The sequence below is a fragment of the Pleurodeles waltl genome, chromosome 6, assembly GCF_031143425.1.
Source record: "Pleurodeles waltl isolate 20211129_DDA chromosome 6, aPleWal1.hap1.20221129, whole genome shotgun sequence".
NCBI classification, from domain to species: Eukaryota; Metazoa; Chordata; class Amphibia; order Caudata; family Salamandridae; genus Pleurodeles; species Pleurodeles waltl.
Window position 1 is genome coordinate 976,340,082 of NC_090445.1, and position 19,090 is coordinate 976,359,171.

The 19,090-nt window shown below is 45.2% G+C and overlaps 1 protein-coding gene across 4 annotated transcripts in view; it reads left to right on the forward strand.

Annotated features, from left to right (window-relative positions):
* The window catches only part of PLCE1 (phospholipase C epsilon 1), an 848,028-nt gene that overhangs the window by 790,921 nt on the left and 38,017 nt on the right, over window positions 1-19,090 (forward strand). For all 4 annotated transcript variants that reach the window (XM_069239847.1, XM_069239849.1, XM_069239848.1 and 1 more), the window contains one exon: window positions 6,976-7,194. In XM_069239847.1, the coding sequence (XP_069095948.1) occupies window positions 6,976-7,194 (219 nt within the window). The remainder of the gene's footprint in view (window positions 1-6,975; window positions 7,195-19,090) is intronic.

Genomic DNA, 19,090 nt, shown 5'->3' on the forward strand with positions numbered 1-19,090 from the left:
ACAAACATTAGCCTGTCTGAAGAATGCTATGTGGGGATAACACTGATGGTTGGCTTGGACCTACTAATGGATAACTCCCTGAGAACAAATAGGGCATTTTGGTCACCCCACTCTGTCCACACTACCTCACCCCTGATAAATTGCTGCACCAAATTCCTTGTTGTAAAGATGTAGTCAATAGTTGAACAATGGCCATGTCCTCTAAAGGTTGGTGTGGAGTGCCCAGCTGCGCTCACGGCGTCAACTAAATCAGTCACATCAAACATAGCCAAATATCTTGTCAACTTAATACCTCTTGCTACACTATGGTCTGCCTGGGACCTCTTTTCCAATGCTCTCCCCTCGCTCAATTTTGCATTAAAATCCTCACATAAAAGAAATCGAGGCTGTGCCTCAGTGCACCCCTCTGGAGCCTGTAAGTCAAAAAGAAAGTTAAACAGTTGCTCGAAATATACACATGATGAATTAACAAAACCATTGTTGTGGGCGTTAATTAAATAAAAGGCAAATCGGGAAAGACTGTCCTGAATCAGTAACATTTGAAAGGCAGCAGACCCAGAATTGGTATAACTTCCACTCATAGATTTACATGAATCCAGATTGTGACACCACCCATAGCCCTTCTGCGCACGGAAGGAATTTCTTGGATAGAATAACATGCGTAACCATCAGACCAGCTCGGCGGTTCCCTTAGTCTCTTGTACTTATTGATAAAAGCCTGCCAGTCTGGTTTATCTAATTTCCCATTGAGGCCTGCAACATTCCAATTAATTAAAGTATATGTACAGGCAACATCAAGACCAACATGTTCACCCCGAGAGAGCAGAAGTATGTTCAATTTCAACAGTGGTACATTAGAAAGTCAATCAATAAACGTCTTCAAGAACCTCAAATCTTTTGGCTGTGGGAATAGTAAAAGAAATGATAGGCCTTGGTAAACCCACGGGAAGTCCTTGAAGAGGGGCTGTGGACAGCAATCCAGCTGAATAAAATTCGATTTTACTGGAAGAAGGCAGATGGTAACAGTTACAGCTTCCATCAACAGGGTTGGCTGGTACTTCTTGTTGACTAGCCACACTCCGAGGAAGGCATCTTGATGGCTTATAAAAGAAGCCCAAGGGAACCAATGAAATTGCACTTCTTGGTTCCAATGGAGCACAAGGCCTAAACAGTGGACTGCGAGCTAAAAAAGGAAATTTCACATTAAGAATTATACAATCACTTGTAACGTCTCTGAGATAGGGGCTTATTCAGGTACATCTATGCACCACGAGGATGTCTCCAGCATCCATGTAATGGAAAACCTTTATACAGTGTTAGCCAATCCAGGCACTTGTTAAAAAGCTCCTCATAGGTTTCATTCTGACCCCTTTGCAAGGTGGGAACCCCAGTAAGTACAACCACATAAGGACAGGCTGCGGGTGGGAGGTTGACTACCACTCTTTGAGATGCTAAAGATCCATCTGGTGGTTTTTGCTCGGAGAATGCGACACAAGACAGCCCATTTCCTGTAGATGCTGTGACACTGGCTTGGGATTCAAGCAGCACTGTCCTCCTAGGCCTATTCAATTCTTGGGACGTACTAATGCTTCTCCCCTGTGAGGATTCCATATGGGAAAATAAGCCTGCTGACATCTCTGAACTTAAAGTTGAAGCATGAACCTCTTTGGGGGGCAAACTCAAGGTCATACAAGTCGGAGCAGCAAACTGACTAGGGTTTCCTTCACAGTGTAAGGGGGAGGAGCGAGCACAACGAAAAAAATGCCAATTTAGTTTCCAAGGTACTCAAGCACGAGATCAAAGAAGAAAGTTCTGGCTTTAGCCATGTACTAATGTGCTCAAGATAAACCTCCAACAAATTTGCCAGAATGTCATAGGGGAATTGCGTGGGGCCTCCCATAGATGATAACGCACAATGGGATAGATGGCTGTCGTCAGTCTGTAAAAGAAGTTCTCAGAAAAACCTTATGGATACCATTTGAATTGCTGCTACAAGCTACTTTGGGGCGGGCACCTTGTTTGGATCTACATTGGGGTGCCACGCTAGTGTTTGCACTCTCAGAAGATGAAGCAGTCAATATCCTAGGGGGAGTGGTATGCGACACTGTAGGAAAGATCCAATTGATGACCGCATCTCCTAGGCTGTTAGACGGTTGAACCTCAGGAAAAGGGGAACCAAAGCATGAGTCATTACCCAGACCACTTCCAACCCCTAGAGACATCCTACTCTCCGTGAGCATGGTCTCCCATACTAATAATGTTTAAGGCGCACTCCAACATGCAGTCAGGAGAGGTACTTTTAGCCTGGGGAGTAGCTGTATCACCTCTTGTGATCTTCATTTTCCGCATAACAAAAGGAGACTTAATAGCTAGCCTTGCAATGAAAATTAACTCAAGTCAAGTTATCTTCTGAAGACGACAAACAAGGGACCAGACCCAGCACAGCACCTTCTGGCTGAAGACAGGCCTGGTCGTGGTCCGCGCATGTGCTCAGATGTGTCCTGCACCGTGGGGTCTTGCAGCACTTTAGAGTGTGTTAGTGTGTCCAGCTCTGCCTTCCTGTACAAGTCGAATCCTGGGGGACAAAGTCCCACCCCAGGTACTGGCACACACAGCGGGATGCAGCAGGATGCGGTAACAATGAGATCTCTCCCTCACTGCGGGGGCCTTGCAGCGCTTTAGAGCACATTAGTGTCTCCAGCCCCGTCTCCCTGAACAAGGTGAATCCTGGAGGACAAAGTCCCACCCCGGATACAAGCACACACAGCGCGATGCAGCAGGACACGGCAACTAACAAGTCACTACTGCAACGTGGGGGCCTTGCAGTGCTTTAGAGCGTGTTAGTGTCTCTAGCCCTGTCTCCCTGTTCAAGGTGAATCCTGGGGGATGAAGTCCAACCCCAGGTATGGGCACACAAGCAGAATGCAGCAGGATGCGGTAACAATCAGATCTCTTCCATGCCGCAGGGGCCTTGCATTGCTTTAGAGCGCGTTAGTGTCTCCAGCCCCGCCTTCCTGTAAAAGGTGAATCTTGGGGGATGAAGTCCCACCCCATATACGGACACCCACAGCGGGATGCTGCAGGATGCAGTAACAATCAGATATCTTCCCTTAAAGCAGTTTTGCAGTGGTGGATGTGAGGGGGGGAGGGGTTATGGTCTGTGTAGAACCTTGTTACTGTGGGTCTGGATGTTGTTGGCTGCTTTCCCGGTCTCGCCCCCAAAAGGGCTGGGAGGTCTGTTGCTGCTGAGAGTCCATATTATCGCTTCATACACAGATATGCCCAGCAGAAGCCTCAATAGGAGTATTGTTGTTGGAGGTACTGATGAGCTAAGCCCAGAGACCCAACAGTGGCTTTGTTCTTCTTAAATTTCTCGAGACCCGAATCAGCCTTCTCCCTGAAAAATTTCAAACCATCAAACGGCATGTCCATAAGGGACTGACGGACATCTGAAGAGAGCACATGGAGTGGATCCATGCATGGCGCCTAAGCACAACCGTGGTTTAGACTGCCCTATGAGGTAATCAGTTGTGGTCAGGCCAGAGAAGATTATATACCTTGAAGCATCCTGGCCTGTGCGGCCTTCCCACGTGTCTGTTGACTGGTGGGTGGTTTTTGCCCAGGTGCCCATGAGTATATCTACTATACCCTCACTGAACAGAAGCAGAGATTCCCAATTGGTAGCTGCCAGGGAAAGAACCTCTGTCAATGCATTGGTCTTTACTTTGTGCAATGGTAGGTTAATGCTGAGAACTACAGCTGCCCTCCATATAACTTTTACAAAGGAGACGGACTCTTCAGTGGCCATAGAGTTTGGTGAGTTTGTCAATGTCAGGGGAGGTATCCAACCCACTGGCATCTTGCAGGTCCTCAAAAACATTGCTTTCATCATAAAATGCATCCCTTTCAAAATCCATATAGTAAAACTGCTGATCAGTGTCTGAAGAAGTAAAATACTGCTGTGGAGACTGCAAGGTTGGAGCTTCTGAATCCCATAAAATTATGGGATCCGTGTCTGGTGTCAGTGTGGAGGTTCTAGCCCATCACATTGCTCTCCATGTAAGGGACTGTGTTGAATGTTGTGCCAGAACTGGGGCTTCCAGCAATGTGCTTGAAGACGGGTCTGACCTCGGGTGGAGGTCGAGTGGTACAGTTGGCATTGAGGATGGATTTACCAACAGGCCTCCAAAAGACTGCCACCTCGAATCCTGGGTCCTGAAAAGACTACAGTGGGATCTGGTGGCATACCAAAGAAGACTAATATGGCCGTCTTCAGATGACCTATCTCGTCTGCCTTGGCTGTCCCCTGAGGTAGAACGAGGCCGAACAGAAGCATTTGTCAGATCGGTCCATTACCAGTACTGGGAAGGGAAGCTCAACCGTGCCTTCGTCAGGGTCCAGGACTGTATCCGCAACTTCTTCAGGAGTTCAGTGACGGTGAGCTTGGCAATGTGGTCTTGAATGGCCTTACAGTTAATCTTAGCACATCAGCTTGACTTTGTGTCATGCGTAATGCTAAGGCACTACAGGCAGAGTTTGTGTCTGTCACCAACATCTTTCGTTGAAAATCACAATATGGTTTAAATTCTGTAGTTTTGGGAACCATATCTGCACACTCTAAGAATTGTGAGTGGAAAACACGTATTACTGTGGGAATACTCTGTCAAGGGACAGCACTGCTAGCTCCGGATTCACATAGGAAGGCATTGAAAGATAGGAACTGACATCAGAGTGATCTATTCCAGACATGTGTAAGATGTCCATAGGGAAGTTAGTTTATTCCTTTGTTAAGCATAATTGTATTGACTCTGACTCCTGGATAGATACAATGATGTGTCAGGCCTCTATTTAATTTGTTTGCTCTGTCTAGCTACTTGCTTCCTGACTAAGCTTTTAGATCCTATCTTTGAGACAGGGTTTATTCGTCATCTTGTTTCTCTGTTTAGCTGGTTATGGACATTAGAGAGAATCCCATGACAGAAAAGAGAAAATTGCTTACTGGTAGTACTAGTTTTTATAAAGAGTATTATCTTTGAATCTATAAACGCTCCAAGAGTCCAAAAACATACTTGGAAACTTAACTTATATTACGATCCCCTCAATGTTCTATCTGCCTTACTCACCTTGCACAGCATGATGCCATCTAGGCAACTTCTTGAATTTGTGAAGTTGCATTGGCCGTTTTGCATTATATACGTTGATTGTATGTGACAGGCTATATTGTCCAATTTGTTTTTAATACAAAAATATGATCAAACAGTAGTGTTTTCAGTCAGATGTACTCCAAGACTGATAGGACCTATTTTTCTAAAGACCAAAAACTTAAACCATATTGCCATCCATAGGCATCTGTCACTTAATTTTTATTTATAAGAAAAAATAGTGCATATAAAGTGTTCCTCTGATCCCTCGTTTGTGCAGAGATGTTACACTGTTTGATTCAAAGAGCATATCTACTAATTAAGAGAGCATTTCTCCACTCCAGACTCACACGGCACATACAGTGGTGGTCACATAATGGCAACGCCCTTCAGTTACCCTGAATACATCTAGGGAAGATTACTCTATATACCCTCTTTCTGCCAATTTCAAATTGTCTTTCATTAAATGTGGTTGTCTACTATGCCTATGCTTTCATTTATGCTAATGCTTTCTTTATTGCTATGCCAAACATTCCTAGAGATTTTCTGACTGGCAGATTCATTGTTATAAGGGTAAGAGCTAGTCTTAACATTTCTGTTCACATCCAAGTGCTGCATGCTATCCGTGGCACTGTCATTTATTATTTTCTATGCAGAGGGGCTGTCTACTTCCAATTGTTTGCTTTTATGAATTTATACTGCTGAATCTTCCACTTTTTCCTATGGTGTTTCTTCTCACAGGCTGCAGTGGGTGATGTGTGTAACTGGGCAGAAACAGTTTTAGCAGAGAAAGGAGGACAATGCTTCAGAGAGAATATGCTTGCTTGTACCTTGTTCTGTCCCACCATAGCTGTTAAATGTCGTATAAAGAATCCGTCAGTCATCTTACTTGTAGAATATGATGGAGGGCATACAGAAATTGCTGTTGCTCTTGAATTCTAATTTCCAGCTACAATTCTTCATAGAAGGAGTTGATATGTCTTCTGACATCCATTACACCGTTTTGTAAATATGATGGATCCTGAGGCTCAGAATTGTAGATCTTTTGGGATCAGTAGGCAAGTCTGTGTGCGTGTGTGTGCACCTATATATTTATAGAGTATACAGTACGTTTCTATTGATGGGCAGTTCATGATGGAAGTTTAATGATTATTTTATTGATATTAACAGAATATTAAATGAATGACTGTATATTTTTTTTATTATTTTTTGTGTTTTATATCTTAGAACTAAATCAGTGGCCGTTTTCACATAACCCCTATTCTTTTTTGCACCTCTTTTGAAGAGCCATAGAAAGAAGAAAAGTGGGCTATAAATGGGTTCACTCCATCCCTCTCCTGTGTGGTTGTTTCATACGCTGTTTAAGAATCCCTTTGCTTTGGTTTGAAAATATTGGTATTATTAAAACAATAGTTTTTGCCCCTTTCAAATATGTGGAAGATAGCAGGATTTTGGTGTCATTATGTAATTCATTATGTACTTGTTTAATAAATACTATCTGAAAATGCTCTCTTTGGAAGTTGAAATTATATTTTACCCTTTTCTCCTGTCTTCCACATCCCCCTTTTCCATATCTCCTCTAAATTTGCCTTACATTTCATTTTGATGCTTTTTAAGGATCCATGTTGTCTCCTCTCTTTCACACTACAGCTGCATCGTAAAGTTAAACCAGGATGCTTGTGTAGTTTGTTCTGCGCTGAATGCTACATTAGCCACGTGCTCACAAATATCCCTTTAAAAGCGTCCCAGAACCTTTTTCATTCATGGAGCTGAACATGTGCTAGCCATAAAAAAGTAAATATTGGCAATAAATTTAGTTATAATTGTGTTACAGGCTCTCAGCAAAGCTAAGTATTCCTACAGCATCCTCAACAATCCCAACCCAACTGACTACGTCCTTTTGGAAGAGGTGTCAAAAGAGCCTCCCAATAAGAAATCTTCAACTCCTAAGACGTCTCAGCGCATTCTGTCTGATAACGAGTGTGTGTTCCAAGCTCAGACTAGGTGGAAGGGAGCTGGCCGATTTATCCTCCGACTAAAGGAGCAAGTTCAGGTAATCTCCTAGGAGAGACTTTTTTTTATAACATTTTGTCGCTTCGTATACCCTGTATAGTAAGCCTTGAAAATGTGAAAAAATCATTGTGTGCAAAATTCCTATGTAAGTACACCCTATGGAGCCTCACTGTTCTTTAACCAGAGTACTATGAATTTAAAAAGTCGCTTGCTTTTGGAAAATGTGTAGTACTAAGAAACTAGAAACCAACCAAGAAGTTTAGAACTGAAGAATATTGAATAGGTGAGTTTGAACATTAGCAGCGTTAGAAACAGGCCGTTTTTCAGATTCAAAAACTGATTAGTTGTATTTAATTTTAATACACTTTATAAAAATGTTTATGCTGGTCTGATACAAGGCTTTGTGGCCTTAGACAAAGTGGTATTTTGGTATCTTCTCATCTGATAACAGGTCCATATTTCATGCTTCTAGGATTTATACGACACCCCTTACTGGTGGTCTGAAGGCAGTCACTTTTTGCCTTGCTGTAGAACCTACCTTCTTTTAAGCCACTGTGAGACTGTCTGTGCTCACAGGAAGCTGTGATGCATTGTTGACCTTTTCTCGGTTGTTTAGTGTGCTACTTGACCAATCTTGCCCTGGTTGAATTTCACACATGATGGCTGGCCAGTTTCCGGTGGATCATTCCCTAGGATTAAAATGTTGATGCAGGATTAAAATGTCAGGATGACTGTGCACACAGTCACATGATGCCAGACACCTGTTTTAAAGTCTCACACTATTTTCCCACAACACTTGTATTTGAGACTCAAATGATTTAGATAATGGACCGATTATCTGAAAACAATTGCTGTTCTAGGACTTTGTCCACAGAGTGTTATACATAACTTTATTGGGCAGTTTTCCCTGCCTGTGTATGAGAAAATGTCAAGGCATTTCATTTTAAAGAGAATGTTGTTCAGGTTTTATTAAAACATTGGAATGTTGGTTGCTTCACATAAGGCAAAGGTAAGGCAGAGGGGGAATTATGGCTGGACTGGACCCTTTCCTCCATTATTAAAAAAAAATGGTTTCTCTCAGTCTTTCTCTTTGTCTAATTTGAACAATCTGCCCTCACTGGGTGAAATGTTTCTGTAGCATTGAAGCCCGTCTTCCAATTTCTGTATGAATTATTTTATGCTTCTCTCTCTCTTTCTAGGCTCACATCGGTTACTGTGGAAGAGGGCATGTTATTTTAAGCCTATTAACAAATTGTGTAACCATCTCTACTTCAACATTGTCTCTCAGGCATTTATCTCATCTAAATGAGGTTGCCATTCATTGAAATGAAGCTTGATAAGTGATAGATATTGCTTAATGTATATGATTATTAATTGTTAAAGGTATTCACGGTTCTCTAAGGCAAAATCCGTTCTTGCACAGACAGTTACTTTCTGGCACAATGTATTAGATTGCGATAACAAATTAAGGCCCTCATTACAACTTTGGCAGTAACTGCCGCCTACCGCCATGGTGACGGCCGCCAACATATCGTCGCTGTGGCTACCAGCCGCCCACCCGCATTATGACCCTCGAAGGAATACCGCCAGAAGGCTGGCAGAATACTGTCGACGGTCATGGTGGCGGACGGTGGTAAGGTGGCGCTGCTGTCAGCAGCACCGCCACACCAGCAAAACACAGCCTACTGTATCATGAGCAATTATACTGCCTGGCGGTGTTTTGCTGGCGGACGCTGCTGTTGAAAGCAGCGTCCCGTCCGTCTCCTGCCGGTGGACCCCCTGCAAGCAGGTAAGTTGAGATCTCCGTCAGGAAATGGGAGTGCGGGGGGGGGGGCGATGGGTGCATGTGTGAGGGTGTTGTGTGTGGGGGGGGGTCTGTCAGGTGTGAGTCACGTTGAATGTGTGCGTGTATGACTGAATGTGGGTGTACGTGTGTATTGTGGATGCGTGTGTGCGACAATGTATGTTGGTGTGTTGTGTGGGTGTGTATGTGTGCATGTATGGGTGGATGTTGGTATGCATGTGTGTATGATTGTGTATGTGTGCGCGTGTGGGTGGATAAATGTGGGGGGGGGCAGGATAGACAAACCACCAATGTCATAATTTGGGAAAAGTTACCGCCAGCCTGATGGCAGTACCTTTCCTCAGATTACCACCGACTGCCAGGGTCGTAATGATGTCCTAAATGTTCATTAATGTTCCACATGCCCACTAGAGTGACATTTCGAGTGAGAGAGGGCCATGTTAAAATTAATACTGAGCTTGATCTTACTTCATGTAAAGTATTGAAAGGGCTTTATTATCATTCTTCTTCTAAACAAACACAAGGCTATTTTGGAGATGATAGTATTAACTGAGACATAGGATTCACACCTCTTGTTCATTAATTTTTAACAAACTTTGCATTCAGCATTGATAAATCCATCACTTTCAGCTGACTTTATCATTGTTACCATTATTATAGCTGAGACCTTCACAGTTGGTCATTGTACTTGCTCTGAGAAGTCCATGCAGGAGCAGCAAAAAGCAACCCATAATAATGCCCATTATACAACTTGCTGCAACGTAAGCTCTGATGAGCCTCTCAAAAAGCAGCAAAGGAGTAGCAATTACACAGCCATCATTAGTAAATGGTAGGAGGAATCCACAGAGGAGCAGCACAAGGCTCTGGTCACTTTAATCAGCTTTGCTATGTAGCTTGAGGTGCCCACCTAGCAGCAATAGCAGGGCAGCCCATTGGTATGGGCATTATGAAGCTAGCTATGCCCTGTGCCCTGCTGAGTCCAGCCAGGAGTGGAAAAGAAGCAAACAAGGTATCAGTAGACACAACACATACATGGGTCATTTTGGAACACCCAGGAACAAACGATTGTTGTAGATGACATTAAAGAGCCAAGTGATGCTGTGGAAGGAATGCTTTTAAGTACAGGAGAGATAAGGGCATGAGTACGGTCCAAAGAAAGTTGGGGTCAATAGGGCATGAATTGTGGCCCAAAAGTCTGTCTGTTAGTTGTATGCCCAAGCAGGGAAGACTCCCTTAACCTGTCAGTCCTTCACATTTATACCCAAGGAGGAAAGGCTCAAAAGAATCAGGTATGGAAATGACCACTAACTTTGTGCCTGCTAAGGTGGTGGGATTGGGTGGCAAAAGGCCTCGGGGTGTCGTAAGGACCTCTTGTAACTGAGTTGGCTCTCCCTGTTTTTAGCTTCATTTTATATTTCATATTTTATTCATTTTAGCTAGGCTGCTTTTAGTAATGACATTTACATGCATTTCTTGCATGATATTCTTCTACCAAAATGTGGAACAATTTTAGTTAGCCTTTGCATGACATGTAATCAGTACTTTCTTTTCAACGCTAGAACAGCTGTACACTGTATCCGAATGTCTTATGTTGCCGTTTGGTAGACAGCTTCTAACATCTAGACACAGTGTTGCATCAGACTGTGCTTCCAACATAGCATGGCTTTATTATATAAATGATGCACTGGCCCAGAAGGGGCAGAGGGGTTCCAGCTCCAACCATCCTGGGACAAATGCTGTGCAACATGCAGCTTTGCTGATGCTAATCTTACAGCCCCCTGAAAGGATTGCCGCCTACACCGACTTGCTATGCTTTCAGCATAGTCTTAGGGTTAAGTAGCAACCTTTAGAACTTCTAGAACCACATTCAACATGTTTGGATTGTTTATCTTCTTTGCCATGTTTGTAATGCTGATTAATTTGCTCCATTCCATCTGCCTAATTCTCGCAGCTCACTCCCCTTATTCCAGATTGTGATTGTTTCAATAAAAGTATTGAAAACGTATCTCACATGTCTTTGTGTTCCTCTTGGCATGCATGAGTAATACCACGAAAGGTTAAGATCTGTTTCCATAACATTCCTTGGGGAGTCAGAGTGTTGTGTGCAGGTTGCAAGAATCACCTTTAACCTGGTAGGTGGGGGAGGGAGATTTGGGTGAGGCACTGTGAGTTAACCAGGAATTGGGTCAACAGTTAATGATAGTGTGGGCAGACTCAGTCTGCCACATTCTGATGTTCTGCCGTCCTAGATAAGCAGTCCTGTTATCTGATTAGGAACTGTATAATAAGGATAGGACAGTCTGTACAGAAGCTTGTTGGGACATGTACATTGTAGGTCACATGACAAAATAACTAGACAAATGAAACACAATTTCAAGTTTTGAACTGACAGAATACAGATAGAGTTCAATCGGTTTTACAAGAGAGAAACAATTGTTGCCTCAAATGAACTGATATATTTTATCATTAAATCTTCAACAAAGACTTACCGGAAGGTGGAACCAACAAGCCACAATCGTCTCAAGATACTCTCACCTGCTCGAGTATGCCAGTGCAAATTAGTTGGTATTTAACAATAGATGGTATGGCTGGATGAAAGTGGGAATGGGCAGAGCCCTCTCTGTGGAAGCCCAATAGGCCCTAGTTAATTTGGTTTATGTGTCTGTGATGGATATGTCTTTTTCAGCAGTATTTGAAATCGTGTGGCTGAGATGGTACAGGCTGGGTTGGCATAATGCACCCTTCAGCAGCTCCCCTGAAAGCAGTTTGCTCTTTCGTTGTTGTTTGACATGTACCTTTGCCGACTGCATCGATAAGCATGTCTCTAGCCAAGACAAGGATGCTATGTATGCTTGCATTTCATAAGATGGTTTGAACATTTGCCACTGCTTTCAAGATTGAAAAAATGCACCTCTGAATGGGAATTACATGTCAGTAATGCCCTTTGTCATTGTTGCATCATCTCAAGCATAAACCTATAAATTTGGGTGTGCTCTAGGGAATTCAGTTCATGTTTCTCATACTAGTGACTCTTACTAGTATGAGAAATATGAACTGAATTCCCTAGAGCCCACCCACATTTATGGGTTTATGCTTAAGATGATGCAACGATGACAAAGGGCATTACTGACATGTAATATTCCCTTTCAGAGGTGTCTTTATTCAATCTTGAAAGCAGTGGCAAAGGCTGCTAGACCAAACAAATGCACAAAATGGCCCTGCTGTGACATCAGAGCCACTGTGACCTTATAACAGCCCAACAGATCCCATCCCTCAAGCATCTGAATGGCAATTGCTGTGATAATTTGAACCATAACAATTTATAAGCTCTGGGGGGCTGAGTTTGCCTGGCTTAAAGATGGCTGCCTTCTAGGCGAGTTCCTCTGGCCATTTCAACATATTCAACATTATCCTGCTCCATCATGCACTGGTGCGCACATCGAATTCGAGTGCTATAGCTGCTTTTCTGTGCTGCATCGGCGGGACCCAGGGGAGTGGCATATGACCTGCACTTGAGGGTCGGATGTGACCCTGCGCAACCCCCTCCCCCCCCTTTGTATCGGCATGCGGAGGCCTGTGCGGCCTGCACTGGCAGCGAGACGCTAGTTGCCCTCCCAACTGAGACGGATGGGGACCCATATCGTGTGATGCGCTAGCTGGCCTCACCTCAGAGTCAGCTGATTGGGCACCCCTGAGGAGCAGAGCTGGGCATCTTTGGCACTGACTGGGGCAGCCGGGCCGCGGATGTATGGGCTCCTACCAAGGCTGACTGTGAATGCTGGTGGGTTGGCCTAGGAGGAGCACTGGAAACTGCAGGAAGGGCCGCACGGAGCGGCGGTCCAGTCGAGCGCAGGGACTTGCTGCACTGAACTGCTGGGAACGCACCTGGTCTGCTCCTCTCCCGGCCTGGAACTTCTTGGGGGCCATTGCCGTCCCATTGAGTGTGGTGGCCTCGGGACAGCAACTCTTTGCAGCGGAGCCCCTAAACAGGAAAACAGAGGCTGGTGTGCAGTTTGGACTCTTCTGGGGCCCCCTGCTGTAGGACTCACTGCGAGGACCCGGGGTGTGATTTAATTTGGTGAGGCATGGACACTCTACCAAAGGAGTTGTGAGGCGCTACACACTAGTGCAGACTGTGTGGTGCCGCTCTGTAGCCCATTTAAGGGCTGGAACATTCTTTCATAATTCAGTTGGCGGGGACCCTGGGACAGTGTGGCCCGCTGTTTGCGCTCCTAGTTCCTGGTGCTCCCACAATATATTTAATCGCCTGATCAGTGATTGGGTTGCATTCAGTGGTCATTGCCTGATCTAAGCTTTAGCCGCGCTGTGCACTGATTACAATGGGAAGAACAGACAAGACCCAGGCCAAATTACAGTTCGAGCAGAGTTGGACGCCTAGGACATGAGACTGACCTGGTTGTCACAGAACCCGAAATGGGTAGTAAATTGGGCCAAATTATCATGACATTGCAGCTTAGCCTCACCAAAATAGATGGCAAGATTGATGCGGTCTACTATAGAATGGACAGGATGTCGGAGCGTATTGATAAACATGCTGAGTACCTTGACATGGTGTAGAGGCGTGTGCCGGACATCGAGGATGATCGCACAGCAACGTCACAGAAGCAATTGAAAATATCTTTATTGGAGCGGCAGGCAAAGGCTGAGGAGCTGAAAGGCCGATCTCGGCGGAACAATCTGATCACTGTCAGCTATCCGGAGTCTACTGCAATTGGTAATATGGAGTGCTTTGTTGAATGTCTTCTCATAGAAGTGCTGAGGCGTGAAACTTTTTTAGATACCTTCATGGTTGAGCGGGCTCATTGCCAGGTGACTCTGCCTCTGTGCCAGGAGCTCACCCATGCCCCATCATTGCACGGCTCCTGAATTATAGAAATTGCGATGCTGCTTTGCGCCGATCCAAAACACTAAAGTCCATTAGGTATCAGGGCATGGAGTTATCCATATTTCTAGACTTCACCCCTCTGGTGTAGGAGGTGAGGAGGCAATTCCTGCCAATGAAGAACAAATTAAGGAGCTAAACCTTAAATATGCTATGCCCAGTCTGGCTGTGCATTACCGTTGATGGGAAGCCAAAGATCTTCATTGACCCCAAGGGTGCGCAGCAGTTTCTTAGGAGACGGGGCTCCTCCAGGGCTCATCATGGACCGTCCCAATAGTCAGAGGATGATGAGGCATCTCCACAGGAACCTGAGGAGCATGGCTAATGCATATGTGGCTCCTGCTCCCATTTAAGCCCCAAGTTGATAAATATATTCCTGTTATTTGATTTGCATTGCATATTCTAGATCGTTTGTTTACACCAATATTTGCCTTTTATAGTGGGGGGGACTGTATGCCTTGTCTTAATTGATCAATATGAGCAGAAATACTTTACATTGATACTTTGACTGCTGATTCTCCCGTTGGACCTGGGGGTCATTCTAACTAATTCTGCCAGGATGTGCTCTGGTGATGTCTAATGCACTCAGTGCTGCCCATGGTTGGTTCTGTAAATTTCCTGGTTAATGTAGTTTGTATTTTACCTGCATGGAACGCTGTAGTACCGGAAATGGCCTTGCTCTGTCTGTCTGTGAATTGAGCAATAGGCAGGCACTATCAACCCTCATGTGTGTCCCAGATTGTTGTTTTTTGGGAATTTTAGTTTGGGCGGTGGGTGGCTGGTGGGGGTGGGGGCAAAGTATGGCTGTCAAATGTTGGGGGACATGGTGTGGGTGGGAATTGCAGGATTTGGATATGCCTGTTATCTGATCTTCTACTGGCTCAGAAGAATGAAGGGTGTGGCCCTTACTGGCTGGCAGTGATACTATTAGATGGGATTTAGGGTGATTGAGGATGATGTTACTTCAACTGCACAAAGGCCTAAGCTGAGTTTTCTGACTTAGAATGTTAGAGAATGATAGTTGGAAAATCCGCACAGTAGCTGCAATGGATTGACATAGCTATTTTGCAGGAGACCCATCTGGCTCCTAAGGCTGGGGTGCTTAGCTTGCGACTTGTGCTTGGTTACTGCTGTGCTGAAGGATTCACTACGCATGCTCAGAAAGTACCTATATGAGCTTTCTGTGGATCGGTGATCAAGTTGCAGGAGGTATGTTTTGATCCGAATGGTCACTTTGTAGTGGCGTGGAGTTGCAAAGATTGTCTTGAGGTGCTCCTGATGGGGGTCTATGGTCCCTACTATGATGATCCCCAGTTCTACTATTCTTTGCAGGCAAAACTGGCTACTTCTGGCAGTATCCTACAGATTTGGGGTGGGAGATTTTATCTGTGTACAGAACCCAGACCTCGATCGTTCTCAGTACCCCCGAGGTGGCCATCGTTGGCGGCTTGTACTGAGGCGGTGGCATGGTGGATGTCTGGTGTCATCACTCACTGCTGGGCAGGGGCTACACGCATTATTCAATGGTTCATGATATCCACATGCGCATTGACTATTGCCTTATTTCACTGGGGTTGTTGTCCAGGGTGCATCGGTCTGAACATCTGCCTTGCACATATTCAGATCACTTCCCATTGCTTCTGGTTCTAAGTTTAGTCGGGCGCAGGCGCATGCTTTTATCTGGCGATTCCTGCAATACTCTTTACTAGATGCAGCTAGCACAGGCCATAGATGAGTTTTTTCACACTAATCTGGGCTCAGTTGCTAAGTTTGCCACCATATGGGAAACTCTTAAGGTCTATATCCGTGGGGTTACTATTTAAAAGCACAACGGAGTGCTTCACTCTATACGCAGCTGGTTGCAAAAATTTGAATCTGAACTGACGGTCCTAACAACGTCAGAAACAGCAATATTTCGACAGATTTGCACGACACTAGATGAATATAATGAGCTGTCACAGGATGAGGTAACACACCTGGGCAAATATGCTACTGCCAGGGTGTATGGGGAGGGTGAAAGGCCAAGCACTACCCTGGCTAATGTTATGTGGCATGGCTGCGAGGATAACAAGATGCTTACTGTGCTGGATGAGAATAGGGTGCTGGTGTATGGGACTCCGCGGGTGGCAGAAAGGTTTGTGCCTACTATGCTGAATTGTATGCGTCGCATATTCCTTACAATGCGCAGGCCACGGCAGACTACCTGGAACATATTGCTGTGCAGTGGCTATCGGATGCGCGTAGGGAGCATCTTATGGCACGGCTTTGTCCTGCAAAAAACGCTGCTGCCCTGAAAGACGTGCCTAATGATAAAACACCGGTCTTAGATGGCTTGACAGTCGCCTTCTATAAGCCCTCCCCTAGTTAATTTTTTTGAGGAAATGGTGCATGATGGATGTATGCGCCCCCACTATGCACGAAGCATTATTGATCACCCTGCTCAAATCAGGTAAACCAGCTGGCCTTTGTACGTCTTACCGTCCGCTATCACCCCTCAACACTGAAGCGAAACTCTTTGCAAAAGGTCATGGCTAACAGGTTGGCGCCTCTACTTCCAGGTATAGTGGGCCAGGAGCACACAGGCTTTATACCTGGTCGATCACTTAGCTATAATCTTCAAACCCTTTTTGGAGTTATCGCCCATATTGATCCTGCTGTTCGCGCAGCTGCTGTCTTTTTGGATATGGAAAAAGCTGTTGATTCAGTAGAATGGGGCTTTAAGCTGTCCGTGCTGTGTCGTGTCAGGGTGGGGGAGGTCTTCCTGAATCTTGTGAAGGTGTTATATGAAGACCCACTTGCACGCGTGCAGGTAAACGGTCTTGTAACCGAATCATTTGTTACCACTAGAGGCACATGCCAGGGTTGCCCCCTGTCCTGTTGCTCTACACCCTGGTCGCAGAGCCCCTTGCTTGTACACTCCGTGAACATCATGCTTATCGTGGCATCCGCTTTCCACCTTACAAGTTAATAATTTTGGCATATGCTGATGATACGCTTTTGTATGTTGGTGAATCGGAGCAAAACCTGTTTCCGGTCCTCAGGGAAGATTTGCGCTTTGTTGGCCATTCTGGACTGTGGGTAAACTGGGACAAGTCCCTCATTTTCCCACTTATGGAGGCTAGAATACCTGCCCTGTTGGAGTTTTCACTTAAATGGACCACGGAGCAGGTGCGCTATTAAGGTATCCAGGTTCGCATGGACCCAGATGTCCTATGGGAGGGCTGTGCAGCGCCTTGTGGACTCTGTGGCTCGATGGATCCATCTCTTTCTCTCTCTCAGTGGTTGAATATCCATCATGAAGATGGTTGCACTCCCCGCTTTCTGTTCCTCTTTATGAATATGCCGATCTTGTTGCCAGGTGCATTGTTTCGTTCCCTGTGGTCGCTGATGGTGCGGTTGGCGTAGGCTGGCAAGCAGCTGTGTGTTCAATGGAATACCTTTACTCTACCTTATTCAGCTGGTGGACTAGCCACGCCCAATCTCCAGCTGTACTACAGAGCAGCACAGGCTATGTTTGCCTACATGGTCCGTTGGATTTACCTAATCTTTGGCTGGAGCAAGATGGGGTGGCCCCTTTATCACTCCCTGTATTTCTACTTGGTAAGCTAGTGTGTTGCTTCAGCATTATAGACCCGGTGGGTGCTACACAATATCTTCTGAGGAACCTGATAGATATGCAGCAGGCCCCCCTGGTTTATTCTCCAAGACTACCATTGGAGTGGTGCGGATGGTTCCCCACGGGGCAGGAGCCCCCACTGCTAGAGTCACTGCATGGATGGGCATATGCCATATGTGAGACTTTTTTGAGGATAAAGTGCTTCTCGATTGGGCGCAGGCGACTGATCCCAATGTACTCGTGAAGTTTCAATATTATAAGGCACGCCAGGCATTGAAGGCATTGTTGGACAATGATCTGTCTGAACACCCAGAGGTTTCTGTTCTTACATATTTGTTACAATCAACATATCCCCACCGGGTAGTATCAGTCTTATACTCCTAAACGCAGGAAGCATGCAATCTAAGACGAGCCGGGAATGGCAGGCAGACCTGGGTTTAGATATCACTGATAGGCAGTGAGTTTATTGCTGTTCGGTGACCCGCACTATATCCCTGAATGCCCACCACCGGCTAGTACATTTTAAATACCTCAATAGAATATATTATACCCTGGACCAGCTGTTCAAATATGGTCTGAGGGTGAACTATTGTTTCCCACGCTGTGATGCGGAGAACTCTGGCTTTGCGCATACAGCATTGTATTTCCCAGATGTACCCAACTGTGGCTGTGTTCCTTGCTTTCTGAGAAATCACGGGTGAGGCGCTGCCTTCTGCACCTATTTTGGCGCTATTGGGCTATGACCATGAGGATACCGGTGGCTTAGATCTATGGGTCTTTTGTTGGCTAAGCATAGGTTGCAATGTGTTGGATGAAGGGACCGTTACCGACCATGGTGGATTGGCATGCCGATATGGCATACTGCAGCACCCAGTCAGACACCTACCATGACCTCACGCCACCCCGTACTATCCCCCAGAATATATGGGGTCCATACCAGGAACAGTTATTGGGTAGGAAACTGAGTGTTGCGGATGAGGACGGCAATACATATGCATCATAGAGCGGGGGATGGTTGCAGTTTGCTGTTGAGGGTGTGGGACCTGGGGCTTTGTGGTGTAATGTGGGTGCCTAGGGCTGGCTTGACTGCCTTCTGTACTCTCTCCCACTCGACCGATTTCCAGCAGAAACTCAAATCTTTTTGCAATGTCTGTTAGTAGTAAATAGGAGCTCACTGTTACTTGCTTGTACCTCCAGGTACACCGTTTGGATAGACTCCTCATGTTCACCAGTTGATGATGTCACCACTTATGATTTGTATGTATCTAACCTAAGACATACTTGTGATTTCCTGATGCTCCATTTTTAATTTGTGAAAACTGAAAATAAAGTTTAGAAAAAAAACAATTTATAAGCTCTGCGGCCTAACTTTCATGCTCTTTTCCTTCTACCAGAGCTGAATTTTGGAAAGGGTAAGCAGAGGATATTACTAGTTTGATCAGTTTTCTAAAAAACAAAGAGCAAATTATACTGCAACTGATTGGTTGATGAAATAGAGGGCCAGGGAAATGGCAGTAATCTGTAACATCTCTCACCCCTATACAGTGGATTGTTAGTGAAGTACAAACAGGAGACTATAACTAAAAGGTCTTGAAGTTTAGGGGGGAGTGAAT